Here is a 14,694-nt window from a genome sequence, read left to right as displayed (position 1 = left end):
ATGGTCATTTTCTTGTGAACAGCACTGAAATTTATAAAGGGAATTTTCTGACTGCTGAGGCAACTCAGCTACTGTGTCTTCATTGAAACAGTTCACAAACAAATGCTTACAGGCTTCAGACTGAATATTTTAATTCTGGAAGTTTCATAAAACCTAGCAGAAATTGTCGAAATACTAAGAAGTTAACAAGAAAAAAATCAACAACTATTAATCAAATCTTTAGTGCCAAGGTGCTTTGCTGATTAAACCCTTGTCACAGTCAGATACATTTTCATGTAGCATCAAAATAAAATCTTCAAGGGAGAAAGGTTGGTTCAGTCTATAAATAATGGAGCAGAACTTAATTTATCATTAGGGGCAGAAAAATGAATGAAATAGTTTGTTGTGACCAGTTTTCTTCTGGGATAAAAACTGAGATAGTACAGCAAATAATTTCATGCAAACCATCAGAATTAAGCTGGAAATGACTTAGTCTTTGGAGTCAAATTGGTTTTTAGTCTAACTTAATAATGCATTACTTCACCACCTGGTTCTGCAGAAATCTAATTTGATCCATTAGCTCTTATCATTTTCATACCAATTCTGAAGAAGAAACAGTATTGACACACAGTTTGTGTGAGTAGGTAATGAATAAATCATCATTATCCAAAACCTGCCCTGGAAACATGCCACAGGTTAGGAGGGTGACACAAGGGCATGATCCCCACTGGAGTCCATCTACAAGAAGAACATTTTCAGCATTTCTGAAAGACCACCGAAAACAGTCTTTCTGTGTCTGCCAGAGTTCCACCTCTTCCCTTTCGTTTGTGTAATTGCTTTATCCTCTCCTGCTTCTTGTAATGGCTTTGAACTTTAGTTGGATTTGATTTCTACCTTCGTTTCTTCATTTGGGTCCATCTCTGTTAGAACACAGTAACAGAGCAGCTGCATGTATCGTGTGATTGCATCTGCAGAGAAATTGGAGATAGATTAGAACAGCAGCCACCTATCTCAACTCTTAATTACAAAACACATCTGACTAATGAAAGCTGTCAGGAATGCTGTCTCACTTCTCTTTAGGGAAACAAACAATACAGTAACTGTCTCACTGTTTTTGGTTTTTTTTATTTTTTTCACAGATAGTATCTTAAACTGTTCTGTTGATATTCCAGGGTGTTTTGCTTCCTAGGCACCCTGCCAAGTAAAATCATTGTACTCTATAATTTAAAGTGCAAAATTGGCAGAATAAAGAGAGTAAAACTAATTGCACACAGGAAGAGCTACAAGATTACTGAGTATTTACATATATTCTACTTCTGCTTTCAGGGTAAGGTTATGCTATAAACCTTCCTTACCACATCCCTCATCATGGCTATGTGAGCCATGTTACTATGTGACAACATAGTAACAATAACAAAAGAACACCGATGGAGAAAACTTTACATTTGTGTAATTTAACTGCTGTAATTCAACAGAAAGCAAAATTCCATTCTTTACTGACATAAAATCTGTCTCCAAATCACTGATTCAGTGATAAAGCTGGACAGTTTGTGCTACCAAGAATGCTCACACTTTTTACAGTCATCCATCTTGGTTAAAATAAAGACTATTTTCTGATGTTTTGACTATTGCTGAACAGTGTTTGCACAAGGCCTCTTCCCTTTCCTCTTACTCTTCCTGCAGCCAGCAGGATGGGAGAAGGCAGGAAGTCTGGCAGAAAGATGGCCAGAACAGCTCACCCAAACTGTACAAAGGGCTGTTTTGTGCCATCTGATGTCATGCTGAGCAGTGTTTGCTGTGGGAGTCTCTTCCCATACAGCTGTTGCCTGCAGACTGGCTGCACACCTGTGGGATGTGTGACTGCTCTTGCAGCAGCAGGGGGTTTTCCCCCCCTTCACTTACTAAACTTTCTTTGACTTCACCAGCAGCTCTTCCCACCTCTGTTCTCCCTGTTCTGGCCCTCCCCAGCAGCTCCCTGGGTACTCAGCTGGGGTCAGCCCACCACAACCCTCCCCATCAACTGAGTCACCTATTCACACTTCCTCCTTTCTAACAACATCTCCAGCTAATAAAGAAACTTACCTATAGTCTTGTTAATAAATTTAGGTCTCCTTGATGCAGGTAAATAGACTCCCAAGAAAAAGAATGGAATTCCAGATAAAGCAATGGCAATTCCAATCACTGAATTTAAAAAGTCACTATAGAGTGGCACTACCACCAGAAATATTGTGCATAAACAGAATATTATTGGGAAAGCCAAACTCAGCTGCAGACAGAAAAAACAGAACACAAAGTTAATGAAATACTCATTGCCTATAGTTACAAACATTATGATACAGAATTCTCTCTCTGAAACCCACTTTGTGAAATTCTCTGCTCTTCCTCTCATATATCTGGCTATTTAGGACTATAAGCAAATTGCAGAATTATTCTTAACAGAATTGTTGCTAAAAATTGCAAAAGTAATCAAGTATGGTAACTCTGCTGTGCTGAAAGAAAGTGCATGGTGGTATGGAGTGTTTTGACAAAACCAGCAAAACTTGTGAAACAAGAATTACTGACTTTTTTGAGCAGAGTGTCAATTTCAAGTATGAGAAGCTTGCTAGAGGATCAGGTATCATCGAAGCTAATGTCCACAAGCAGAGTTACTTAACTTGAGCATTTCCAATCCAATTTCTGCTGCTAGATAAAAGGCTAACTACTATGTTACATTACTGAGACATTCTCCAGTGGGCAGACAGAAGGGATACCTGATGAACCAGCATATACTAAAAGAGCATACTGACACAACAGTGTCTCCTTCTTACCCAGCAGACAAACTAACTTTCATGGTACAACATCAAATGGAAACCATGCTTTATGTCCTGATCAATCTGTAACCTTTTGTATGGTCCAGATTTTGGACAGTACTTTTATACTGTATGGAAAGCATGGATTTTAAACAATTGTGTATTAAGTATTACCTTAAGAGGTCTTGGTCGATCTGGTTCTTTCCAACGTAGATAGAGCTGCCCAGCAATAGACAGGCCAACAAAAAACCAGTAACTGAAGCTGAAGTAATTAATTAGCTGGAAGACATCTTCCACACACAGGTAAATAAGGGTCATGAAACACTGTCAGAAAAGAACAAGAGTAAGAATCTGAACCCAAAAGTTTGAAACGTAATGTGTATGCTGATTTTTGCCTTTAAGTAACACTTTATCCTCCTTGGTGTTTAGCATAATTTTATACCTCAAAAAATCACTCTGTCAGCAATCACCTTGACCACAGTACATTTTGTTTCTTGTGATTGTTTTTTTCAAGTTCTCCCTTAAACAATTCATATTCTAGTTCTGAAAAAGTTGTCTTAATTCATTGACTGATAACAATATATTACATTCTGCTTCAGGGGACTGGGTTTCTCAGAGATGCATTTAGTTCAATAAGGATCTGAGAGAAGAACTTTGGGTTCTAGGAATTATTTAGGCTTGAGCAGCAGAAGTCTTTTATATACAATATGTCAATTATTAGCTGCAGTTTCAGTTGGCTGAAAATGCAATGTATTGTAATCCATGGTATACAGAACACAGTTCTTATGGCATGGCCTTCTGCTAAACTGAGTTCTGATTTCAGCATGAAATAGAATGCATACATGGACTAGTTCTTTTATACTTTTCTCATGTTATTTTTTTAATACATATATATTTGTGTACATTTTTCTAGCCCTTTGTTGAAGCTCCATTTTGAGGGAAGCTGTGCTGTGTGTCCCATGTAATTAGTTGAAAAGAAAAGCAATAACAACTTGCATTGAAGAGCAGTGCTGGCACAGGTGTGAACCTCTTTATGTGGATCATAGACAACAGGTCAGGAAGGTGACCTTCCCGTGATCCTACAAAAAATAGCCTGGAAAAAAGCAGTAGAACACATGTTGACATCACAGGCAAGAGAGAATATATTACAGAAAATCAAAGAATAACACCAGTTAAAATAAATATTTACAACACTGAATTTCTGCCCTTTAAACTGGAACCTGGATTCAATCCTTCTTATAAAGATGTACTGTACAACAACCATTGAAAAATAGATAAGCTTTTAGAAACATGCTGTTAACAACCATTTTTTAAAAATACCATCCTACAGGTTAAATAGACAACATCTACAGTAACTGAAACAAATTTCTATTGTTTCACAAAATTCTAAAAGCTCACACTGAAGACACTCTAGCTTTGGAAAGAACACTTTTCAATGCTATCAGGATTGCCAGGTCCCTAAAATGATGGGATCACTCAAGTACATGCTCAACAAAGAAACACACACAGTTTTATTACCTACTGTTCTAGATTGACTGCTTGACCAAATGATCATATTTCTTCTCAACAGAGGCATTGCAAATTCATTTAATGGACAGGAAGAATATTGAAATGCTTGAAAAAATCTATTTAAAACTTTTGCTAGTTACATCCACAATCATTGCACAAAGAAAAGGTTCTACACAGTATCCTAAGCTTTCTGATTGCAGCTTCAAAGCAGTAGCAAGTTTTTTCAAGTACAAAGCTTTAAAACACTGATTTTTAAAAGATCAGGAAGTTTTAGATAAATATATTTGAAAACACAAACTTGCTAGAATTATGCAAACAATCAGAAGGTCTGAGGACTCTCCACACAGAGAAAAAAATTAATTTATCTTATAATTATGCTCTGCATTCACTCAGAAATGCTTTGGGGAAATAAGGTTATGTTAAGGGTGTATATACACACACAGAGGTTTATCTAGATCAGTTGTTTTATTGTGGCTATTCATTAGAGATTCAGTTTAAAAAGTGGTTTTGCCTCTCTCATAATAGATCAGAAACAGTAAACATGTAAAAAGACTTACAAATATTTGTCAAACTGAAAGAGATATGCACTACCTTGATGATGCTAGAATTGAAGCATTAAGTCCACCAAAACAAGAAAAGGCTACAGCAATGGGAATTGTCCAGCTGAATATACCAAATACCCGGTCAGCAAATGTCTGATGAAAGAGAAAAGAAAAGGAAACATGAAAATATTTGCAAAAAAGAATATGTAAAAAAATGACATCAGAGCTTTTGTAATATGCATGTATGGAAAAAGAGTAACATAGTAAGGACAGTCCATAATGCAACACAAAGAATCACATAGCTTTCTTAGGTATTTATGGATTCTAAATAAGCACAAATTTCTTTAGCCAAGCACCTGAAGTCATATTTTCTGCTCACAGAAATAATGCTCACAAAGGAAAGCAAAATGCTTTGAGAATTTTCTTCCCAATCCTAATATATTTTATTCTCTAACTGAACTCAAGTGAACACATGTGAACATTCTTTGTACTACTAAAAATAAAAATATTACCTAACCAAACAGGGAAGTGCCATATTGCAATGAATAACTACAGCCAACATCACACATACTGTTTACAGATACTATTCTAGCAATCCATTTTATTTTCCTTTTTTTGCAGTTTCCTAAGCAATATATTTTCCTTCAGCTCCACTGGCAGGGCCCCTGGGCTTTACTCTCACAGCTTGGCAAATGACAGAGCAAGTTATCTTATCAGTTGCTAGACAATACTGCAACAAACTGCTGATTGTCCATGGTAGAGCTCTGAAGCCAAGAAGTCAGGAGCATCAAAATTTCACAGCAAGTGGAAGAGCCCCTGATTGCCAGCAATCTTGGATCTAAAACAAAAATGAGTAATAATTTACAATATACTGTCCTAGTCTATTCTGTTCAATCTCCTAGATGGAGAAAAAAAGGAGAGAGATTTAGAGTATCAGACAACACATTTGAAACATGAAGAAATTGAATTCATGCAGACTGACAGGTATTCTACTCCCTTCTTGGTCTTGGTCTGCACATATCTGGACATTAGCAGGAAGTTAAGCAGAAATGCCCTCAGGCTGAGTTCACAGGATGGGTGGAAGCCTTCCTACCCATCCCAATTCCACCTACACATAACTAAATCACTTCCATGATTTCTTTTACAGAAGCAAACTAACAGTCATGGTAGCAAAAGAATAATGTCTACATTAGACAGCATGAAGTCACTATTTAAGGAAACAGAAAGGTGCATTATCATGTATAAGCAGTATTCAAACAAAGAGATTTGAACATTTTATACCTTAGCAAGCAGCAGTAATCTAAAACTCTTATGAACCTTTCTCTAAATCACTGTCTTATGTCTCTCTTGCTTTATACATTTCAAGATCCTCATAAATAAAAAGCATATATAGCAATTCAGCTTTCTGCAGGTTTGTCTATTACAAAAAAATTTCATCAGTTTTTAGCATTTTACTATTTTTAAACACCTTGCCCTTGACCTCCCCTTCAATGCATTGGTCTTGATCATAATATTTATGAGCTAAGGAGCTCCATTAAAGGTGGCAAACACTCAGAATGGCCTTTATCTGTACCATATCTCTATTTAAAAGTGGTCAAATTTTAATTACTTCAGGAATCAGATCATCAATAGCAGTGCACTAGGATCTGTTTGCTTAATATTTTTGTAGGTCAAAAAAGCCTAAAATACTTAATATAGTCAGTTTGGGGCTTTTTTTGTTACATGACTGTTTGATTTTCTTGAGTCAAAACCCTGTATATAATATCAACCTTTAAGCCTCAAATGCTGAGAAATTCATAAACCAAGGCTTGGCCAGCTATAGTTTCCTGTTCTTTGTCTGCATTGAAAAAGTGCTTTGTCCAGCACATAATGAAGGTTTTGGGTCAGAATCCAACTCTGCTGTGTATCATCATTAATACTAAAAATGGTCCATCCTTTTGTGTGATTTAGTTGAGCCTCAAAGGCAGACAGGATTTCCTGCTGCTAAAGGACAGTGCAAAACCTCATAATCACTTCAATGCAACCTTGCCTAAAGGCTCAAAGTCAATGCATCAGCTGTGTCATCCTATTCTCAGAGGCACCTCTCTTCCTGAGCACTTTTAGTTTATCCATCTTAGCACAGATTCCCTCAAAATGGAGCTTCAACACAGGGTGGAAAAATGCACACAGATTCCTACAGACATTATAAAAAATAACATGAGAAAATTATAAAATAACTAGGCCATGTACCTGTTCTATTTCATGCTGAAATCAGAACATCAATTTAGCAGAAGATCATTCCATAAAAAATGTGTTCTGTATGCCATGGATTACATTTTCAGCCAATTGAAACTGAAACTAGTAATTTACATCATTGTATATAAAAGATTTCTGCTGCTCAAGACTAATTAATTCCCAGAACTCAAAGTTCTTCTCTCAGGTCCTTATTGAATATAAATGCAGCACTGAAAAATCCAGTCCCCTGAAGCAGAATGTAATTTATTATAATCCAGTCAATGAATTAAGACAACTCCTCCAGAAGAAGAATGAGGACAAGATGAAAATTCTAATAAGCAATTGTTGTAATATCTTAAAGGAATATTTAAACCTGAACTGCTGATTTCTGATGCCAAACAATAAGTGAAATTGCCAGACACAAAACTCCTGGAGGATTTTTTGTTTTAATATAGAAAGTTAAGATACAGCACAAGATGTTAGAGAATTAAAATGTTTAGTAAAATTGCCTAAAGGATAAGCATTTAGATAAATAATATTAACAGCTGAAGTTAAAGAAGAGAGAAAAACCTTATGAATGTAATCTTATGCTGAATTAGCTAATATATCATATGGAGAATATTTTCCCCCCAAAGATGTTCTTTGCAAGCATTTTCCATTTCCTTTTGAAACATCTGGTAATGGGCCAGTGTGAATGGCAGGGGCAGGACTAACTCAAAGGATATTTGAATCCTGTAATGTATATTCAATTGTTCTAGGATATGCTAATACTGTTTCACATATCTTGGAAAACAACAAACATCCATATGAACAGTAAAACACAGAAATTATATATAGATCAAAATGCTACAGATTCAATGTATTCTGGATGCAGGCTATGTTCCACCTCAACTGTTGATCCAGCTCAAATCTTAAATAAAATAGGCTAAATAAATAAGTGATTTCCCTAGAGCTGTACAAGTCAGACTCTTCAAAAAAGAGAGTAATGTAGTGACAAATCTCTACCAGACACTGTCAATGTACTTTCTAATGCTGTAGTTGGGATTCCTGACAGAGCAAAGGGTAGAGAAATTTCAAGAGCTAAACTTGAGGTGAGGCAATACAAAAGACTATTTTAATCAAGAATCATCTAAAAATCTTCAGCTTGGTTTGCCAAATAGATCTGCCTGAAAATTACTTTCAGCAAAAAAAATGTTGAAAGGTACCTAAAGTTTGGCTAATCTATCAATTGATATTAACCAGCTTAACATGAATATAAAGACCCACCTGCCTTCAGGCAGGTATTTTCTGACAGGGTTTCACCTTTATTCATAACAAAAATCAGCCAAGTTCCTTACTACTACTCAGACACTTCAGTACAAATGTATAAATCCTTCAATACCCTTTTTTCAACAGATGCCAAGAAATGTCTTCTCTAAAGCTCAGCTATAGTCTCTTGTGAATAAAGATTTCCACAGTGTTTCTTGCTAAAAGAGTTACTGAAGTCTAAGTAAAAGCAGCCACAATAAACATTCACTGCATGCATAGCAGAGGATTATTTTGCATAAGAAGGCAGGGCAGAGAAAAGTAGAAGAAATCAAGTTATCAAGCACACACAGAGTGCACTGCACAAGAAGGGAAGGGGAAGGGAAAAGTAGAAGAGTTAGTGGCTGCTTTCTGCTGAAAACACAATTGTACAATAATGAATCCTCCACAAATGAGCCAGACCTGGGCTCTGAGCTGAGCTCCTCACCAATTCCACTTTAACTACCACTGCTTCTGGGAGTTATGAAGTATATTTACAAAAACAAATGAGCTACAATGGGGGAAAGAATGGAGCATTGACAAAGGTATGTGGAGGATGACAGAGGGGCGTACCTGGAGGCAGCTATAAGCAGAAACATTTAGTCCACCATAACAGGAGAAAGCCACCACTATGGGGATGGATATCATCTCAGGATTCTTCTGAGAAAGTCTAAAGAGCAAGAAGGATTAAGAGATTAAATTGTCATCTCTGCTATAGTCTGAGAAGTCCTGCAGTCCAGACTTGAAATATAACTGCTTCTAACAGCTTGGAAACAGAGAATTCAGAGCACTGCTGATGTAACACTTGCAATACAGATAAAGTTCTTTTATGCCCTCCCATCCATTGAATATATAAAGTATACATAGGTACATGCACACTGTAGGACATACACCTGGAATTGTTCTCTTTAGTTTTGATTTTTTTTTTTCCAAACCATCATCAGAGAGTAATAATGAAGGAAGAGGTCTTCCAGCCATGCACTTCTCAGCTGAACTGCCCTTATTTCATCATGACTAAAATGTTACATTACTCCCAGAAGAATGGCCAAAAACTGAATTACAGCTTTGTTTCAAGGCATGAAAGACTGATTAAACTACATTTTATTTTTTGCCTTGGGTTAGTTTGATCTCATGATCATCAGCTGGTAAGTTGTGAATGGTTTGCAAGAACCCTTTATGTCCTTTAAAGGTCCAAATAACAGTTCTGTACAAACAGATTGAACTAAAAGCAGCAGAAATTCTAGCATCAAGAGCTGCCACAACAAAATACACAGGCTACTGCCTCACACTCAGTAATTCAGGCACACAGGTGAGCAGCAAGACCCACATTCATATTACAAATCACAAGATGAGAACTGTTTCATCACACCTAGCTGCACACTAGAAATGCACTTAGAGGCACACAGGAAATGTCAGGCTATTCTGAGAGCATATGGAGCCACAAGCACATGTGAGGCTGGCAAAGCACCAAACAGTATTTATTGGAGGGACTGATGGAGAAATGCAAAGAGAAGGTAGCTTAACATGAATAGGAAACAAAAATTACCCAAAGGCTATGAGGTGTTTCCATTAGGAAAGTTTAAAAGACATCTATGGAGGCTCTTCATGTAACTCTTTTCAAGATTCTGTTGTCCAGGAGCTTTTCCAGACCAAGTTTTATTAACATTCTTACCCTGAAAATCATACAGAGCAGTAAGGGGACTTATATGTGTGTGTGTGTATATATATATATATATATACACACACATATATATATATATATATAAGTGATATGACTGGTATTTTTGAAACACAACTAATTCTGCATGACATTTCTGTTGAGGTGAAGAATAAATACATTCACACATTACAGGAAGATCTGGCAGTCAGAACTACAGTATGTTTTCTTAATTTTGAGCTTCTGAGGACTCTAAGGTGCTACTGCCTAAGAGAAACAAACTCTTGATTTATGGCAATCAGGAAGCTGCACATGCAAAAAAAAGCACCTGAACAGAAGCTTTCTCCCACTGCCACAGATTACATTGTCAGGATACTGTATGACATCTTTCCCCACTGACCAAAGTAGATTTAATGTTACATATTTTAAAAGAAAGAGCAACCAAACCCAGAAAATTGTAAAGGTGCAAAAGAAAACAATTTAAATGTGTTTCCTGTAATTCTTGTTGCAATTACCATGCTGTTGATCAATTCTACTCAAACAGACATTATTCTCTCCTTGCATTATTAGCAATGCCTTCTTGGGAAAAAGGTACCAGTGCAGTAAAAGGTCCAGCACAAAATTCCCACTTCACTTTTAGGTCACCGAATACAATCTTACAGCAAGAGAAGCAGCACTACTCTGCTGCATTAATATACTGCATTCCTATTTGCATGTAAGATGTCTCTTCTGTACAGCCCACATTAAAATTTCCAATGTCAGCTCCAACAGTAAAACAGTTTGTATTTTATATTTTCATGGAGGTGCTGAAGATATTTGATCAAAACCTACTCAGGTGTTTATCTCTTCTCAGTATCTCCCCCAGACAGCTGTAGAACAAGGGTTCAGTGTTTTCTCTGACCTATCTCATACTGAAAAAGCAACATAGATAGCATTCTCAGGTTTAGCCCAGCTTTTCAGCTTGGACTCCAAAGCCAGAGAACTTCCATGTAGCTGGCACCAGGAGTGTTGCATTGGCAGTGAATCACCTCTAGCTCCAAGAAAGAAGGCAAATCACCTCCTGAACAGCTCTCACTCTAAAAGCAACTGCCTGCCCCTAATGAAGAGCTCTGCAGTTATAAGGCATGGAATGTGCTCTTCATCCAAAGAAACCTTACTGGGAAGTGACCATGCAAGCAAAGAAGAGGAACATGACACTGATGGCTAAGGACAAGTATATTTTCCTCTTCAGAAAAGAAGCCAGTGAAGCAAATGAAGGAAGAGAATTAGAACCCAAAAGGTCTAAGAAGAACTTAAAAACTTCTGTCTGAATTCAGTTAGAGCAAAGATACTCAACATTTATTAAATTATACACCAAAGAAAAATAAAAGAGCTAGAACACACCGCCTCCCATGTTCCAGTTCATTGAGGGAGCATGGCAAAGCAAAGCAAACCTGCTCTAGAATACAAAAGCACCAGGGTGAAGTGATTGTTCTACACTGGACTCACAAGATGATATTTAAAAATGCAACTGAAGTCATCCTCTTTATCCTCAGTGTACTGACGTAAGTTTTACAGCTCCAAGAAAGGTAACATCTGGCTATGCAGGATAACCAGCTGTTTGCTCCAAACAGTTTTAACTCTTCCAAGTAAAAGAAGTAAGCTACCAAATATCACCTATTGTAAAACTCAAGACTCATAACATGACTAAACAGGAAGCAGGTAACAAGCTGTGCACTGGCAGCCAGCATATTTCCTGTCATGGGACAAAAGCAGTGCTTGTGAGCCAGTGATCACTTTCACAAACAAAAAACACAGTAGTAGTCTCAAAGAACAAAAAAAAAGGCTGTTAAGTGACAGTGAAAGATGAGATAAAATGTCTGCTCTTCTTTATTTGTGTTTGTGCTACAGAGTAATTTTCATGTCCATAAAACTTAATAGCAAAGTTTGTTATGGCTTGCATAAGGAGGTAAACCAGAAATCAACTGTGAAACTCTGAAAGGAATCATTGAAAAAGTGAATGATTTGACACGATCAGCAACCACCTGAAGAGAATTTGCAGAATTTTTAAGCTAAATGTTGCTGTATCACTTAAATTTCTTCAACAAAAGAGCTTTAAAAACTCTGTTTCTTAGCCCCAACACTGGGACTGAAGCCAATAGTGATGTAAAAGGAGGACATTCTTTATTTTTTTCCCCTATATAATCCCTTGGTATTTCTTTTGCCCCAAAGCCACCAAGAAAAAGAGCACACAAGGTGATGTGGAAAGATACCCTTATACTTCTTTTACTCAGAACTTCTAGTTCATTCAGAAACCAGAAATAGCTTCACCCTGTCCCTTTGCAGCTCAAAGCCTCTTCACTGAGAAGGAAAAAGTTACTTCATTTCTCTCCACAATAGCAACGAGGATTAAATGTAACTGCTGCTTGACCACACCAGACTCTAAAATTAAGCAATATTACTACCATGTTTCTTTAAAAATTAATTAATATAATTTTCAGCCCACACCAACTTTCACCAACTGCATAAAGGGCAGTAAGTAACCTGTATCTTGTATCACATGTAGAATATCCGAGCAGATCAAAGTGGCTCATTTTCATCAGATTTTTTTTTTAATAGCTTCATTCTCACTGCCTTTCTTTCATTCTTCCACTGAATACAATCCCCTAAGTCTCCTTAAAGATTCCACTGAGGTTAAAATTCTCTTCCACCACCCAGAGAAATTTCACCATCAAGATTTTTACGTTTTTGTATTACAGGAGGCTTTTCAAATACAGCCATTAGCTCTTTCCCTCCCCTCCCCCCAGTTAAGTGAATTGAATTTGAACTGCAAGTGAACTTTTGAAGCAATTCTCCAAATTACTGCCACTTACTCCTTTTAGTTTCACATAGTTTAGCTCCAGCATTAAAAGGAGCTCCCCTTTCAGGACAGGCTAAATTAAAAGATGAGCTACAAGAGCACACATGCTGCACTGTCCTAGTGCAACCCAACCTGACTTTGCACATAGTGCAGAGTACATGGCATGCACAGATCAGCTCCTCAGTGTCAGCTCCTCCATTCTACAGGGATCCTTCCACAGGCCCAGACAATTTTGATAATGTCTTAGTAGATCAAGTTTAACATCGGTTTCATTAAACTGGGCAATTGTTCATATCAGTGAGAAGGAATCTTCAATAGTTCATGTGTTAATTTCAGCTGCACTTTCACCTAATCGTGCTAAAAGGGATGGAAGCAGTAGCAATCAGAAGAGCATTGTTTGCCAGCTGATGAGACATCACAGTAAAAATGCCTTAGATAAAACATTAGTTTGGCTTCTAAATTCAGGTGTTTGACAAACCTGAGATACAATGAAAAATTAAATGTTTAGATTTCCAGAAATCTGTAACATTCTTTAAGTTCTATTAAAATTACCCCAACAGGTAAAACAGGCAAACTCTGGAACTCACAAACATACTTTTTCATTCTTTTCCTGGTGACTCAGTATCTCTGTATGCAATTAGATTGACTAAGACTTTATACAATTTTTAAGTCCTCATTTTTTCCCCTCCGTGTTCACATACATCCCTTAGTAGAGAAGAAAATCTGATCTGTCCAGTTCTGACTATTACAATTTCATGTAAAGCTGCACAGAACATATATATATATACATAAATGTATATATGGACTCAAAGATAAACATATACTCACTCATAAAAAAAAAAAAATCTCAAAGAACAACTCAATGAAGTGTATATAAAATCACAAAAATTTAGGCCTGGGTTTCACATGTGTAGTAAGGTTCATGCATTCATCTCCCTTCCTTTATGTGGTCACCAGTGCTGTGCAGAGCTGCCACTTGCTGTGCTCAGGAAGATTGACTGGGAAGTCCCCCAGGGAATCATTCCTTCACTCTCCCAGGGGCTCCCTTTTCCTGATCCCATTCACCATCCAGCTGTGCAAACCTCTGTGAGGACAAGGGGCAGGAGAAGTAGAGCAGGCACAGAATGCTCTTAGGGGATAGGCTGGATTGGAGATTTCTATTGCTGTCAAAGGAGGGTATCTTCCAAATTTTGTTAGGGAAAAACCTGTGTTGCTTTTCAGAAATCAGGACAGACAGTGGACTGTGGCTTTTATTAGCTTTTAGATTTGTCTGGATTAAGTAACTCCTCAAGGCCTGACCCTGTGCCCACTGGAAGATGCAAAGGCATTTGAAGTGAGTATTTCACTCACCTCTGAGGGGAATTTTTCACAGGTACCATGCTTGCACTGACTCCTTCTGTCTGGGTGCATAAATGTGCACATATGCAATAACAAATCTGGGAGAAATACTGCTTTCTTAGATGTTTAAGTACCTTAGATATCTCACTATGTTAGGCCTGTAAGTAAAGTTAAGTTATAAACTAAGCTAAATGCTGCTAAGTGTTGTTCTTTTGTTAAGTTGTTGAGTTCAACTTCTAAGTAGTAAGTTAGGCTAACAGCTGCCAAGCACTATTCAACTGTTAAAATTGTTAACATTAAGCTATAGCTGAAGCTTAAGGGGTAAGTAAAGTTAAAGTACTGTTATTTCTGATGCTTTTAAACTTAAGGGCTGCATTTCTTTCTGTCCTTGCTCTCACTATCCTTTCTTCACTCTCACACATACACACACACACACACACATGATTCCAGGTTCATTTGTTTTGATTGTCTGAATTGTATTTGGTTTTGTTGTTGCTTGTTTTTCCTTGGTGTGCCTTAACTATCCCATAAGTAATAGAGTGA

The 14,694-nt window shown here is 37.2% G+C and overlaps 1 protein-coding gene across 3 annotated transcripts in view; it reads right to left on the bottom strand.

Annotated features, from left to right (window-relative positions):
- Nucleotides 1–106: 106 nt before the first annotated feature.
- SLC7A6 (solute carrier family 7 member 6) overlaps nucleotides 107–14,694 on the bottom strand; it is a 29,535-nt gene continuing 14,947 nt past the window's right edge. For 2 of the 3 annotated variants that reach the window (XM_079316563.1, XM_079316562.1), the window contains 5 exons: nucleotides 4,869–4,972; nucleotides 3,765–3,861; nucleotides 2,943–3,092; nucleotides 2,062–2,245; nucleotides 107–947 (listed from right to left, as the gene is read on the bottom strand). In XM_079316563.1, coding sequence (XP_079172689.1) covers nucleotides 853–947; nucleotides 2,062–2,245; nucleotides 2,943–3,092; nucleotides 3,765–3,861; nucleotides 4,869–4,972 — 630 coding nt within the window. In that variant the 3' untranslated portion in view covers nucleotides 107–852. Of the gene's footprint in view, nucleotides 948–2,061; nucleotides 2,246–2,942; nucleotides 3,093–3,671; nucleotides 3,862–4,868; nucleotides 4,973–14,694 lie in introns of those variants that run through there. The other variant, XM_079316564.1, reaches the window with a different exon arrangement.

Source organism: Erithacus rubecula, assembly GCF_903797595.1.
Source record: "Erithacus rubecula genome assembly, chromosome: 12".
Taxonomy (NCBI): Eukaryota; Metazoa; Chordata; class Aves; order Passeriformes; family Muscicapidae; genus Erithacus; species Erithacus rubecula.
Note: the sequence above shows the minus strand (reverse complement) of the source record. Positions and strands in the feature narration are given on the sequence as shown.